Here is a 15,000-nt window from a genome sequence, read left to right as displayed (position 1 = left end):
TGAGTTACAGCCCCAGATTAGTTTAAATATTTCTAAATACAACTGCATTGTTATAATTTTTGTAATTAAAAGACAATTATTTTGTCATTGAAAATTTCTTGAAAGTAGTATTAAAATATTGTCTTGTTCTAGTGAACCAAGTATCTGTATTTTGTCTCATCTGGTGAGCTAAGTGTCACACCCCTAGTGTTGATAAGCAGTGATATAGCTCATAATTTTGTGTGTGTATGATACAGCTTTCATTCTTCAGGTCAACCATATATTTATGAAAAAGAAAATCAGTTTGAATAAAGAAGGCAATAACTTTGCCATAGTATCCTTTCAAATGTTAAAGTTGCCACAGTCTTTGCATGTTGCCCCGCCCCGGAAAAAAGTTCAGGCTCAGGATTTTTTTTTTTGCTTTAACCACTGTGTGTGTGTGTGTGTGTGTGTGTGTGTGTGTGTGTGTGTGTGTGTGTGTGTGTGTGTGTGTGTGTGTGTGTGTGTGTGTGTGTGTGTGAATGCGAGTGAGTGAGAGAGTGAGTGTGTGTGAATGTGTGTATATGAGTGTGTGTGTGTGTGTGTGTGTGAATGCGAGTGAGTGTGTGTGTGTGTGTGTGTATATGAGTGTGTGTGTGTGAATGCGAGAGAGTGAGTGTGTGTGTATGAGTGTGTGAATGTGTGTATATGAGTGTGTGTGTGTGTGTGTGAATGCGAGTGAGTGAGAGAGTGTGTGTGTGTGTGTGTGTATATGAGTGTGTGTTGCTAACAGCAGAAAGTGACTGATCAGCTGTGTTTCTGTTTGAAGATGGTAATTGCTGCAGCTCCTCCAGAAACAGGATTTTCCCAATTAATCACATTTACAGATTAGAGGGCCCGGATCGATCATCACATTTATGCCCCTGCCTGATCAATACTAATATACTTATGCTAATAGCTGGAAATCCAGTTTTATGGCCACACATTGATGCGTGTTGTGTGTCATATTTCTGCTCTGTATGAGTGTTTGTGCGTCCGGTTCGTGTGCCGATGGTTTCAGAGCTTCTGTTGGACGCTAATGGATCTCATGTGCTTTAGATTCTGTGACAATGGACAATACACCAAATATTAGCAATATTGTTGCAATATCTTTGGTGACAATATAAAATTAGATAATATGAATTTATGAACACTCATTTGCGTATGAATGGAAGTTAATGTGTGAATAGTTTGAGTCTGAATAGATCTGTGCAGTGAGGAAATGTTCACACAGCAGCAGAAGACGGTTGTCAGTCCTGTATTTAAGTCCTAAATACGGTTACCTTCACACACAGTGCGGTTATTTAAAGCCATGACAACCACCCATATTCCTTACCAGTTACCATAGCAACAGTGACCAAAGTAATGTCAAAGATGGCAACCTCCATAAAAATTAAAGTCTTATCACTTTCTGACACTACAACCGTGTGTGTGTGTGTGTGTGTGTGTGTGTGTGTGTGTGAGAGAGAGACCCCTTTGGTTCTCCGGGTGACTGACCCTTTGGCTCAGTGGCCACAACAAAAGCACTCACACACACACACACACACTCACACACACACACATTGACTTGGTTGTGGTGTCTGTGTTCTGGTCATCTGTTCACTCGCTGGTAAGCAGACGCTGGACTGATGTAATGATCGTGTGTAGATGTAATAGAGTAAAAACACTGAATTTGTGCATTTCTGGACACGTTCATGTGTCATCAGACTGTTTAATCATGTTTTTTCTCTGCAGTGTGAGAGACTGATATTCACTCATTGTTTGTGTCTTAATTACTAATGGTGCGTCTTTTCTTCTTTCAGTCTTTTCAGGCCGTTACTGAGGTTTGTTCCTAATGCGGCTGCACACAATGAGATTAACTGACCCTCGACTCACACACACACACACACACACACACACACACACACACACACACACACCTCATTGAGCCGCTAAGAGCATTACTTTGTGTGTGTGATCCACGGCTGATCTCATATTTGTGTTGCTGAAATTAATTTGATGCCTCTTTACGTGTTAATCTGAGAGGGATTGATTTCTGCTGAACAAAGGCGAGAGCGAGAGAGAAGATGAGAGGTTTCTTGTAGTTTTTTGTCATGTGTGTTCAGGGTTTGTGTCGTTTCTCTCTTCAGCAGAAGCTTTGATCTCGGTTCTTCTTGTATTGTGTTTTTTCGCTTGAACCCGTGATTTTGGTGTTTCTAGTGTTGTGTTCCAGCGGAGCTTCAGAAAAACACAAAATAGATGCTGAATTCATTTTTGTGATTCTAGATACAGTGTGTGTTTTGTGCTGTAACCTTTCACTGTGTATAAAATCTACACGAATAACACCAAAATATGAGTGACACAAACCAGATCTACACCTTTCTTTTCTCATGAAAGAATGACCCCCCCCACCTCTCTCTCACTCACTCACACATTCACACACACGTACTTGTACACTCGCACACACACACACTCTCTCTCTCTCACACACACGTTTTTTTGTGAATTGTGAGGACATCTCCATAGGCGTAATGGTTTTTTTACTCTGTACAAACTGTATATTCTATCGCCCTACACCAACCCTACACCTAACCCTACCCCTTACAGGAAACTTTGTGCATTTTTACTTTCTCAAAAAAAACTAATACTGTATGATTTATAAGTGTTTTGAAAAATGGGGACATGGGTTATGTCCTCATAAGTCACCCTCTCCTTGTAATACCTGTGACATACCCATGACATTATACGGAGCTGTGTCCTGATATGTCACAAACACACACACACACACACACACTCACTCACTCACTCACACACACACAGGCAGGTCGTCACTCACACACTCTCTCTCACACTCACACACACACAGGCAGGTCGTGGCGTCTCTCTCTCTGCGCTGTTAGCGGCTCATGTTCTTATTAAGAGCTGATTTGTGCTGCTGAAGGCCTGCAGAGCTCCGTCTGTGCTCGTCAGCTCCTGATGCGCTCGGCTGCGGCCGCGTCACGATCCGCTCGCGGGGGTCTCCGCCGCTCCTGCCCAACTGTGAAAGCTCTCAATTACCCGCGTCTGACTAACCGGCCGCTGCTGCTCCGAGGTCATGATCTCAACAGCTGCATGCGTGTGTGTTTCAGCAGAGCTGCCACTGAAGATCTGCACAAATCCCTCTCACTTTCTGCAGTGTTTTGCACATTTGATCGTAGGGCTGGCCGATAATTCGATAACGATAATTATCGCCATATCATTTTCCTCGCTAAAACGATATGAAGAGTTAGATAAATGTTCGTTACAATTTTTATGCGCCAAAAGTGGAACGAAACAGCGCAACTCATTTGATTCGCAGCACACAGACGGTTTATCCGCTCGGATCACAGTTCAGCCTGCAGCGCGGCGCGAGCTTCACTGGAGCAGATGCGTTCACACAGTCACGCGACCCTAAACACTGCTACGAGATCCAGTGTGAAGCGCGAATAGAGCGATGAACAGATGACTCTGTGATTTAAACTAGTTAAACAGGACGAACATTGTGTGCAACGAGAAGGCTTTTCAATCTACACATCGCCATCATTTAACCTGGATTTACTGTAGTAACACTCACTGCACCATTGTATTGTAGCAGACATTTGGGATATTAACACTGAATTTTATTAAAGGAGTAATGGTATATAATTATAGTATTGTATGTATTTGTGATTAGGCTGTAGCATGTGTGCATTTATACTGGATGTTTTTAGATTTCTGTTTTTCATACAAATAGACTTCCTAAAAACCATATAGTTATATTTTTACCATGGTATTGAGGTGCTATATGTGTGGTTTTAACTGTGTTTATCATGATTTAAATGTATGCTACTATGGAAGACCAATGCTTAATTTAAAAATAAATAAAAACTTGGTCAGATTAAATTTAACCATATAAAAACTGAGGTTGCTATAATTTTTCACAGATGATATTGATTTTGATCATGAACAAAAATGTACCTCTGCATCCTAACTCAAGCTACTATCAAATGTGCATTTCTAAGAGACAAAAACTGATATTATTATTAATATTATTATTATTAATATTATCAGGCAACCCAAACCTGTTTCTTGATTTGAGACAATGTCACTCATTAGAACATGCAGAAACTAAGAAATTAATTTTTATATTTAGATATTTATTTTAAGGGAAAATGAATGGTCTGGTTTCTACAACTTTCATGTTGGAGCAAAAATCTGGCTTTAAACTTGACAGAAATAAAGATTTGACATTTATCGTGGTCATTTTTCTGGTCATATGAGCTCTGTTTGACGGTCGCTTTGGCACTTTTGATTCTGCTCTCTGTGTCCGTGTTTGCGGCCTCAGACCGCCGGGGTTTCTGTTTTTGCAGTGTTTTTCTTCTCAATTCTTACTCTTGCAAGCACGTCCAGTTCAATTAAAACTCTTGGAGAAATTAGCATCTGTGGTCACTCTAGAAAACACTCTTCCCTGGACGATCAGCACACGCACCGGCTGGAGTTTCCTCTGATAGGCAGCTCTGTCTGAACAGCCGTCCCATGATGCAGCGCTGAATAGATGGATTACAGCGGAGCCGCTCCTCGCTCCGCGTCTCTGTGCAGCTGAATGCTGCTCTGTGTGTCCCGGGCTTTGAGCGGCTCAGCAGACTGAAGACGTGGAGCTTAAGCTCTTCTGTAAATGTCTTTGCTCTGAACGACACACGGATCCAAGATTCCCGCTCCTGTAACGTGAAGAGAAACCTTCGTCTGCTTTCGCTCGTTGAGATTCAGAAGTGAAATGAGGAACGGCGAGACGTTTGAGGATGAAACGGCAGGGAAGTGACTTTATTAAACTTCTGCAGGAGTAGTGAGTGCTTACTGTGAGCAGTTACTGTGAGAGCGAGCGTCCAGCGTGACTGAGGTCAAGTGGATGGCTGTTTGTGTTAGTGGGGATGGGGTCAGAGGTCAGTTTCAGTCCTGCGAGAAGCTCTCAGTCCTCAGTGCACATGCCTCATGTTTTTGATTTCGCATCAATGATTCTGTTATTTTCTGCTTATTTAAAGCACTACAGACATGAATGTGACTCGACGTGCAGCTGAGAGCAGGATGACTGCTTTTCACTGATTCGTTCTCTCTCTTCCTCCTGCAGGATGATGTTGCAGTCGCCACAGGAAGTGGGGTTAATCGCCATAGCAGCACGTCAGACACAGGGCAAAGGTCAGCGGGTTTCCATCGGCTCTCACACAGTCACATTACCTCTGGTTTAGCATGTAAAGGAGCGGGTCATTTATTGCTGCTGTGCTGCAGGCCGCGGGGGGAACGCCTGGTTGAGTCCGCTGGGGTGCGCCATGTTCACGCTCCACCTGCAGCTTCCTGTGGACTCACGCCTCGGACAGAGGATCCCCTTCCTGCAGCACCTCGCCGCCCTCGCCGTGGTGGAGTCTGTGCGCACGCTGCCCGGATACGAGGTGCACACACACGTGTGATTGAGTCTGCGCCACTGAAGTGTGTGTGTGTGTGTGTGTGTGTGTGTGTGTGTGTGTGTGTGTGGGATGCAGAGGAAAAAGTACTTTAAATCAATTTCAGGAGAAATGTTTAACTGAGAAGCAGTGTCTTCCACAAGGGTTTGCGTGCTCATCATTTTGGTGTTTATTTTGCTCTGATGCTTTGAGTTTTCAAACATTAAGATGCATCAGACCCCAAATATGCTCATTCTCCTGCGAGGGACCCCCATGCTAAAATTTAAAAGACAGATATATTTATACAGCTATAAAGACCCAGTTTATACTGTGGAATAATCAGTATTGTAAATCTGTAAAATTTGATTTCTACGAACTATACTATGTTACTGATATATGTATTTAATTTATTTAAATCTTTTTTTTATCAAACTTATTTACTCATATCTTTATTTATTTTTACATTTTTACACTGTTTTTCTATTTTGCCCTTTTCTACTCACTGTAGTATGTCATATTGTTTATTTACTTATGTACTTAAAATTATTACTTATTTTTATTATTTATTTATTCTGCATTGCTTTTGCTTGGACCCCAGTTTAAAAAACCCTGCTTTGAACTATGCAAAGTATATGCAATATTAATAACCAATCAATCAAGTCAAATGAAAGATCAGAGTTTGTTTGTAAGTGTTGCTGTAACTGAATGAGCGAGTGAAGTTATCACGTGATATTGTGTGCTAGCATGTCTCCTAATGTTTTAGCTGTGTTGCACACACACACATGAAGTACTTAAGAACCAATCATCAGTCTTCTTTTCTGCATCGCACCTCTGCTCTGCTTTATACTTGAGTGCGTTCCTTCACCGCGTGATTCAGTCTATTAAAATGCATTTTGAATGAACACAAAATTCAAGATATAGGGGCAGAAAATGTGTATGTATATATATATATATGATTACAAATATATAGATATATATAATTCATATAATTAATATCACACGAAGAGAGATATTTTTCTCCAAAAATCAGCATGATTACAAAAGACACCAAATTTACACAACATTCCAATCAACAACAAGTTAATATTAAGAGACTTGCGTTTCAGACACAATATTGCCTGTTTTTGCTCCATTTCGACAACAAAAATAATAATTCCAAACAGAACCACAGCACAGTTTTGCATCTCTGAGCAACATGAGTGTTGTTCCTGAATGAATCAACTGTTTAAATGATTCGGTTCAGTCGCAATGACTCACTTATTAACAGTGACTTGCTGCCACCTACTGGCGGTTTTAATTTCACACACAAAAAATATCTTCACATATATTTTTAAACAATTAAAAAAATAAAAAAAATATTTCTGCATTTGTAACTGCAGGTTAAAGCATTCATGTCCTGCATTAAACAGTGTGTAAACACATCTAAAAGCCTCTTCAGATGCAGCTTCTGTGTTTCCTCTGCATTGCAAAGATGAGTTTAGTCACCATTTGCCTGGTGAAAGCCCAAAAGTCTTATTCTGATTAAATGTAAGACCTTGACTCAAAAGATGATTCACACTTTCAGAAAAAATGGCTTTATAAAGGTGAAAATGCCTATAAAAGGTAAAAACCAATTTAAACTCATTGAAAAAGATTTGCTACTTTCTATCACAGCTGTGAACTGACCTGCACACAGAATATGAAGAATATCAACAACATGAGGAGTCCACGGCAGACCTAAAGATCTCAGAGAGCTTTTTTTGTCAATATCGCACACCCCTACTGTGAACGATCTCTTTAAATGCATGAATGCACACGTACGTCATATTTCCATGTGTTTTGCAGGACGTGGACCTGCGGCTGAAGTGGCCCAATGACATCTACTACAGTAACCTGATGAAGCTCGGCGGGGTTCTGGTCAACTCCACCGTCACGGGGCACACCTTCAGCCTTCTGATCGGTGAGGTCTCCGCAGGTCAGCAGGTCAGTCGGTTCACAGTGTCTCAGTGTGACGTCTGTGGTGTTTCCTGCAGGCTGCGGGTTTAACGTGAGCAACAGCAACCCGACCGTCTGCATCAACGACCTGGTGCTGCAGCAGAACCTGGACACACTCGCTCCGGATCAGCTGATCGCTCGTTCGGTCACGCTGCTGGAGCGCTTCGTCTCGGACTTCCAGCTGCGCGGCCCGCAGGCTCTGCTGCCGCTCTACTACAGCAGATGGGTGCACAGGTGAGTCTGACCTCCTCCACACACACCTGTGTCTGCGCGCGCGTGTGTGCTGACGCCTGTCTGTGTTTCAGCGGCACACGTGTGCGTCTCTGGAGCGAGGACGGGCCCGAGGCCGAGGTGGTGGGTCTGGATGAGAACGGCTTCCTGCAGGTGAGGACAGGAGAGCAGGTCGTGTCTGTGCAGCCGGACGGAAACTCCTTCGACATGCTGAGGAACCTGGTGGTGACCAAAACCAGCTGAAGATCTCCAGTACACGTCTCCTACACTGACAAGCTGCTCACCCATCATTTAATACAAATTCATTTAGCAGAAATGTCTTTCTCTTTCGGAGTTGTTTTAACTAATTTCAGCGCCTGATTGTACTCTGTTCTGCTCCTGCGGTGTGATGCTTTTCAGAGTCTAACAGGAGACTCGACAGATGTGACTCTTGAGAAGTGTGTGTGGTGTGTGCTGCAGAATAACATGCACCAGTCAATCTCTGGTGATTTGATTTCACTTTACCAGTAAACGTGCAGACAGACAGAAGGGACGTTTATGGGCTTTAATATGAGCGATATTTCAGTGTTTGGTGTAATGGATCAGAGTGATTACTGAGGAAAAGCACATGCTCATCACATTACGCTCAGAAATATTGATTTGAAATCAAGTGGAAAAGGGTTTCTGTGATTCTTCCCATGAGAGAAGTTTCCCATCTCAGGAACACACTGGTTTAGTACAGTGAGGAGTTAGTTTAGATTGGTAGTTAGTGATCTGTAGTGGATTACTCTCTATTAACCCAACACTGGCCTCACTCTCAGCAAACTGAAGAGCTTCATGTGGAAATCTGACTGACGCTCGTTAAAACTTTTTGTCTGTAATTCTCGTTTGGTTGCACGCTGGATTTTGTATATTCATATCACGTCAGGTAATCTATCACTAAATATTTTGTAATGATTCGTGGTTTGTAAACAGATACAGATGATCCCTTTTAAAGAAGACATTCCCGAGTTGTATAAAATGAAATAAAATGATTGTGACTGATTGATTGTTCAGTGTGTTTGTTTCCTCAGGCTCTGTGTGTGTGTGTGTGTGAGAGAGAGAGAGTGTGTGTGTGTGTGTGTGTGTGTGAGAGAGAGAGAGTGTGAGTGTGAGAGAGAGAGAAAGAGAGAGAGAGAGTGTGTGTGTGTGTGAGAGAGAGAGAGAGAGAGTGTGTGTGTGAGAGAGAGAGAGGGAGAATGTTTCTGAGTGTTTGTGTGAGTGTGTGTGTGAGAGAGAAGAGTGTGTGACTGTGTGTGTGTGTGAGAGAGAGTGTGTGTGTGTGACAGAGAGAGAGAGTGTGTGTGTGTGAGACTCTGTGTGTAAGAGAGAGAGTGTGTGACTCTGTGTGTGTGTGAGAGAGCGAGAGAGTGTGTGTGTGACTCTGTGTGTGAGAGAGAGAGAGAGAGAGAGAGTGTGTGTGAGACTCTGTGGGTGTGGTGTGGTGTGGGGGGGGGGGGTTGGGGGGGGTTCCTGGCAGTGTCATCTTCATCCGTCCTCTATGAGCAGCAGCTCATCTGTCATCTGCACCTCGTGCTTCAGGCTCGTCTTGATGAGGTGAAAATATTCCTCCGAGCGTCGCTAAACGGTCTGAGATCTTTCACCTCATCACAAACCCATTCATCGTCTCCCACTTTCTCACATTCATCACATTCGCAGAGATCGGTCTTATTAAATCTCTGCTACGGTTCTTCAGGTGGTCCAGTGCTCGGCTCGTTTTTAAACTGATGACGCCGAGTAAATACACACTCAACCTTTAGAAATCATTACGCAAATAGCTCGCCTCAGATCCATAAACGCCACATCCACAATATCCTGTTAAACCATTTCAGCTGCAGGGACCTGAAGGTCAAACCAGATCTATCATCTCTAATACCAGACTCCAATCTTCTGTCCCCAGGGACGGACACGGAGCCCGCTGGCGCTTCTTCAGAATCATAAAACGCCGCAGTCTTCATCAACAAACAAACAGAGCGAGTATTAGATCTCCAAACGTGACGTGCCTCAGGGCTTTTCTCAGAAGGAGTCGGAGATGAAAGTTCCTGCACTAATAATAGTGTTAATAACAGTCTCTCGCGGGCTGAAAACACCTCATGTTTACTGAGAGGGTGTGTTCGGCTCGAAGCGGCTGGTGTGATGTGTTGCCGAACTGAATTGTGGATCCGTCACGTCACCGGCGTTGCTTTTGGCAGAAGTTGAAAAATTGTGAAAAACTTTAAGCACCAACGATGGCGTCGGCCAATCAGATTACCTTTGCCAATACTATAGCGCAGACGCTAGCCAATGGCGTTCTTGGAACACTGGAAAAGTAATGTGAATGGCTGTTGTCACTATGGCGATCACTTCAGATACGTGTGTATGTACCGTGATCTATTTCACGGTACTTTGATGTCTTACACCGTTGGGTCTGCGCAGCGCCGCTTCAATCCGAACACACACAGAGTGATTTCTGAGAAACACTGTATCACCAAAACAAACACCCCTAAACTGATAGCTCCGCCCCCAAATTCACACGCATGCTATGCACCTCCCCAGCATGAGTGGACACGCCCCTTACTGCTGATTGGCTACGAGTGTGATTTGGTGCTCTGTCCAATCCGCTTTCAACAGCGTTTCTCAGAAATCACATACTGCAGCTTTAAGTGCTGATGTTTTACAGAAATCCTCTGCTGAAACATTTGCTTTTTTTTGCTATGGCTAAATTAGATTAAATATTTTAATTTTGTAAATGTTGGCACAAAAACATGTGGATGGTTATGTCTTGCATATCTGAGTTCAGTGAACAATAATGTGCAGCAAGTATAAGGTTCATGTTGGAGACCCTGAATGACCGAAACGCGTTCTCTCCTTCGTCTGAGTTCCAGATGTGCCGGCTGCTCATCGTGTAGAAATTATATTCCCGACTCTCCTTCAGGCGACGCTGCTGTGTGTGTGTGTGTGTGTGTGTGAGAACAGAAGGTCTGTAGTTTTGCATAAGCAGTAGAAGCGAGCGGTTCTGAGCGGGTCACCTCTCGTTGCTGATGATGACAGACGTGCCGATGTAATGAGGAACACAGTGTGTGTCGGCCGCGGGGCTTTGGGTCCTGTACAGGTATGGGTTCACCTCCTCTCCCCGGTAACCGTCCGTTAAGTGGCTGCGAGGGTAGGGTCCTGATGGCACGTGTTTGGCCCAGACGTGGTGGAGGTTGAGAGAGACGTATGGGCTCTGTGCCCCCAGCAGCCTCTTCTCCTGTGTGTGGTTCTGCTCCGAGAGTCTGGCGTTCCGGTCCTCGTACGGACTGTGTCTCTGTGTCTGCTGCTGGACGAAGCCCTGGAGATCCTGATGCCGTCTGACCCGCTCGTCCTCTCGCCCTCTGCTGCTGCGGTTCTGACAGGGCTCTTCTTTAAACGCCCCGCTGGGTCTGAAGCCGCCGTGCACCGAACCTGACAGACAGGGTCACCGCCGGTTAGTAATGCAGGTAATCAAGCACGTACATTTATGCATTTTGCAGATGCTTTCATCCACTGTGTTCTTGGTGCACATTTTATCAGTTTCCCTGGGAGTCGAACCCATGACCCTGCTGTTGCAAGCACAGCTCTGACTCTACAGTTTGAGCTACATGAAGGCTGAAGTCTGTCTATCGTTCTCAGTTATGGCTGAGAGTCTTTGTGAAGATTAACACAAGTAACTAATATTATATTGTATACTACTTTAACAGTCCCTTTGATTTTTAGAACTTTAACTAACTTTTGACCAAAACAAATAATTCATGATTCAAAAATAAATTTTTCATGATCCAAGTTTATAAATAAGCCGAATTATTGCATGGAGAAACTGTTAAACAGAAGTGTATTGCTACACGCCTACGATCTGTCCGTCTGTCCTCACTCAGGGGTGCTGCAGGTTTATGACGGTAAATTTCAGACTTTTTTTAAAAGACCTTTTTAAGTCAAGAAAATATATGGAATAAGTTGAAAGGAACATAATAATGTGGTCTTTAAATGTTTGGGAGAACAGAATGGGGTGCATTAGCAAACACAACTTCCAACAGATCTTTTTAATTTTACTTTTTAAAACATTTTATGTAAAAAAAATATATAGCTTAACTAGAATGTGGAAATAAATTTTACTGTAGCATTTGATCACACATCGTCATCACACACAAGTGCTTGATGACTTTTTAAGACTAGACTAAGTGGTTTATGCAGCCGGCCCCTGAAGTGCGAATTAAGACCTGCAGAAAGCCTGTGACTCTCGTGTGTCTGATCCTCAGTGTGTGTGTGTGTGTGTGTGTGTGTCTGTGTGTGTGTGTGTGTGTGTGTGTGTGTGTGTGTCTGTGTGTGTGTGTGTGTGTGTGTGTGTGTGTGTGTGTGTGTGTTGTTACCTGAGTATGCGCTGCAGGGTGCAGGTGTCTGCGGGTGTGCCGCAGCTTTATTTGCTCCAGCGCAGCTCCAGGGAGCTTCTCGGCGTGACGGCAGCGAGGAGAGGATGCGTGGGGTGGCCTGTGTGTGTGTGTATGTGTAGGGCTCGGGCTCGTGGCTCTGCTCCTGACAGGATGACAGGCTGCAGGGGCCCGACTTCCACGAGGGACTCTCCGGTTTATCAGCATGCAGTGAGGTCTGGAAACCAGAAGCGCCTGATGTTACAAACATGTCAGAGACCACACTCGTCTGCTCGTTCCCGGGTGAGTCTGCGAGCGCTCTTACCTGATGATATGGAGATGCTTTGGGTTTGCTTTTGATTTTGGCTGCTTTGGCTTTCAGCTGTTTGCGTGAGTCTTGAGGAGCTGCGAGGCTCGAGGTCTTATAGGAGAGAGACGGTCTGGATCTGCTCTGGTCCTGAGAGAACTGCATCTCTTTATATTCCACATCCCTACAGAGATACGAGACGGCATTCGTGTGTGCAGCTTCTGTGTGAACAGGGTTTCTGCGGGTCTTAAAAAGCCTTAATTCACCCTTCCACAAATTAAAGTCTTAAAGAACTTTAATCAGAGCAGAAAGTCTTAAATTCATAAAGCTGTGGCATTAAATGCTGCATGAACTGGAAAAAATGAATCTCTTCCTCAGTTTTCCAGTACAAATATCTAAACATCCTTAAATCAAGAATCGTTTACTGCAGATGAGAAATGAAGATGAGAAGTCTTGTTTAATAAAAAATTTATCAAAATGAAGTGAGTTTATGATTAAAACGAGAACAAATATCTCTCAGTGAGGAATGAAAACTTGTTTTCCTTTAAATTAAGTAGATTTTTGTGAGTCCCTTGACAGATATTTGTTCTTGTTTTAATCATAAACTCCCTTCATTCTGATCGTTTTTCATAAAACAAGTCTTATTCTTTTAGTTCTTTATATGAACTAAAAATGAATGGAGATTGACTGGAAGTTGTATTTTCATTATTTAATTTTGTTATTAAAACTTATTGTGGTTTAGAGAGCATATTGACGTATTGTGTTCCCTTCAATTTATTCCTTAAATTTTCTTGACTTTGTCTTTAAAAGTCTGACATGTACTTTCATCTAAGCTGCAGAAACCCTGAAGCACACAGATGTGCTGCTGGAGGTGAAAGGTCACTCACGTGAGAACGTAGTTGACGCTGACGATGCAGTGCGGCCGAGACGAGCGGCTGTTGTGAACGATGGTGGCGCAGCTCTGCACCCAAACCCAGCCGCCGTGTTTGGACAGCATCCGGTAATACTTGGTGGTGACCTGCCCCTTCACCAGCACTGACACACACACACACACACACGCGCACACACAGACAGACACGCACACACACAGACACACACACACACACGCACACACACAGACAGACACAGACACACACACACACACACACACACACACACACACACACACATTCCATAATCCATATTCTATATAATATTTAATGTGTGTTAGACACACAAACAAACAAGGAATCAGCATTGGTTCTCAACCATGTTCCTGGAGTGCAAACAAAACCCTGCACATCTAATGTCTGCTTGATCGAACACAGTCAGCGCTGAGACGAGTGTCAGAACTTCAGAGCATGAAGCGCATGCGACTCACGTAAATGATGTGCGTATCGCAGCTGGAAGACGTCGCAGCCGTGGACGTGATGGTAGAGAGTCTTCTCGATCAGATCCTGCGGCTCGTAACCCGTTAACTCGGCCACCCTGACACACAAAGAACAAAGTGCTTTCATTCACTGTTGATCTTACGAAACTCTGCTGTGGACAGTTCTCAAGAAACGGCAGTCTTAAAAAGTCTTAATTCATCCTCAAAAGCTCTTAAATCAGAGCAGAAAGTCTTAAATTCATAAAGTCGTTGCATTAGGAAAAAATGAATCTCTTCCTCAGTTTTCCAGTACAAATATCTGAACATCCTTAAAGGGATAGTTCACCCAAAAATGAAAATTATGTCATTAATGACTCACCCTCATGTCGTTCCAAACCCGTGAGACACTCCGTTCATCTTCGGAACACAGTATAAGATATTTTAGATTTAGTCCGAGAGCTTTCTGTCCCTCCATTGAGAATGTATGTACGGTATACTGTCCACGTCCAGAAAGGTAATAAAAACATCTTCAAAGTAGTCCATGTGACATCAGAGGGTCCGTTAGAATTTATTGAAGCATCGACAAATACATTTTGGTCCAAAAATATCAAACACACACGACACATTCAGCATTGTCTTCTCTCCCGGGTCTGTTATGAGCGCGTTCACCTCACATCCGGTTCACGAACGAATCACTCGATGTAACCGGATCTTCTTGAACCAGTTCACCACATCGAACTGAATCGTTTGAAACGGTTCGCGTCAACAATAAGCATTAATCCACAAATGACTTAAGCTGTTAACTTTTTTAACATGGCTGACACAACCAATATCCCGGAGTACAACCACAATCCGGAGTACACACACACTCAAACAGTACACTGACTGACACTGATGACCGAGCCAGATAACGAACGAAACATTGACTCGTTCTCGAGTCAAGAACTGGTTGCATCGGTTTTTCGGATCACCGGTACACATGGGAAGTTCTGTTCTTTTCCGCGAACCGGTTTCTTTCGGACAGTTCGATTCAATAAACCGGTTGCCGAAAACACACACCACACTTTTGCGCTCGACACACACTTCATTGGCGATGATTGCCCTTGATTCAAGCCTTCGGTTTTACCCGCACTCATAACATTAGCACAGAATCAGTTCAGACACAATCACAAAAGAACCAGTTCAGTTCAGACGCGCACACACACAGTCTGCTTCACGCATGCACAGTATCATCAGCTCCTCGGTTCTCGAATCGCACGCACCCACAGAAACGGTTCTTGACTCGAAACCAGAGTCAATAGTTCGTTTTATCTGGCTCGGTTCAGTCAGTGTACTGTTTTGAGTAAGCATGAA

At 43.6% G+C, this 15,000-nt stretch overlaps 2 protein-coding genes across 2 annotated transcripts in view; one reads left to right on the top strand and one right to left on the bottom strand.

Annotated features, from left to right (window-relative positions):
- hlcs (holocarboxylase synthetase (biotin-(proprionyl-CoA-carboxylase (ATP-hydrolysing)) ligase)) overlaps window positions 1–8,636 on the top strand; it is an 18,718-nt gene extending 10,082 nt beyond the window's left edge. The window contains exons 7-11 of the mRNA XM_042765665.1: window positions 5,099–5,166; window positions 5,257–5,417; window positions 7,233–7,347; window positions 7,421–7,616; window positions 7,688–8,636. Of these exons, the coding sequence (XP_042621599.1) occupies window positions 5,099–5,166; window positions 5,257–5,417; window positions 7,233–7,347; window positions 7,421–7,616; window positions 7,688–7,856 (709 nt within the window). The 3' untranslated portion in view covers window positions 7,857–8,636. The remainder of the gene's footprint in view (window positions 1–5,098; window positions 5,167–5,256; window positions 5,418–7,232; window positions 7,348–7,420; window positions 7,617–7,687) is intronic.
- A 463-nt stretch (window positions 8,637–9,099) lies between these two features.
- LOC109097447 (single-minded homolog 2-like) overlaps window positions 9,100–15,000 on the bottom strand; it is a 14,383-nt gene continuing 8,482 nt past the window's right edge. Inside the window, exons 7-11 of the mRNA XM_042765668.1 lie at window positions 13,660–13,766; window positions 13,187–13,334; window positions 12,318–12,483; window positions 11,996–12,230; window positions 9,100–11,054 (exon numbers count right to left, since the gene is read on the bottom strand). Coding sequence (XP_042621602.1) covers window positions 10,636–11,054; window positions 11,996–12,230; window positions 12,318–12,483; window positions 13,187–13,334; window positions 13,660–13,766 — 1,075 coding nt within the window. The 3' untranslated portion in view covers window positions 9,100–10,635. The remainder of the gene's footprint in view (window positions 11,055–11,995; window positions 12,231–12,317; window positions 12,484–13,186; window positions 13,335–13,659; window positions 13,767–15,000) is intronic.

Source organism: Cyprinus carpio, chromosome A10 (genome assembly GCF_018340385.1).
Source record: "Cyprinus carpio isolate SPL01 chromosome A10, ASM1834038v1, whole genome shotgun sequence".
NCBI lineage: Eukaryota > Metazoa > Chordata > Actinopteri > Cypriniformes > Cyprinidae > Cyprinus > Cyprinus carpio.
Note: the sequence above shows the minus strand (reverse complement) of the source record. Positions and strands in the feature narration are given on the sequence as shown.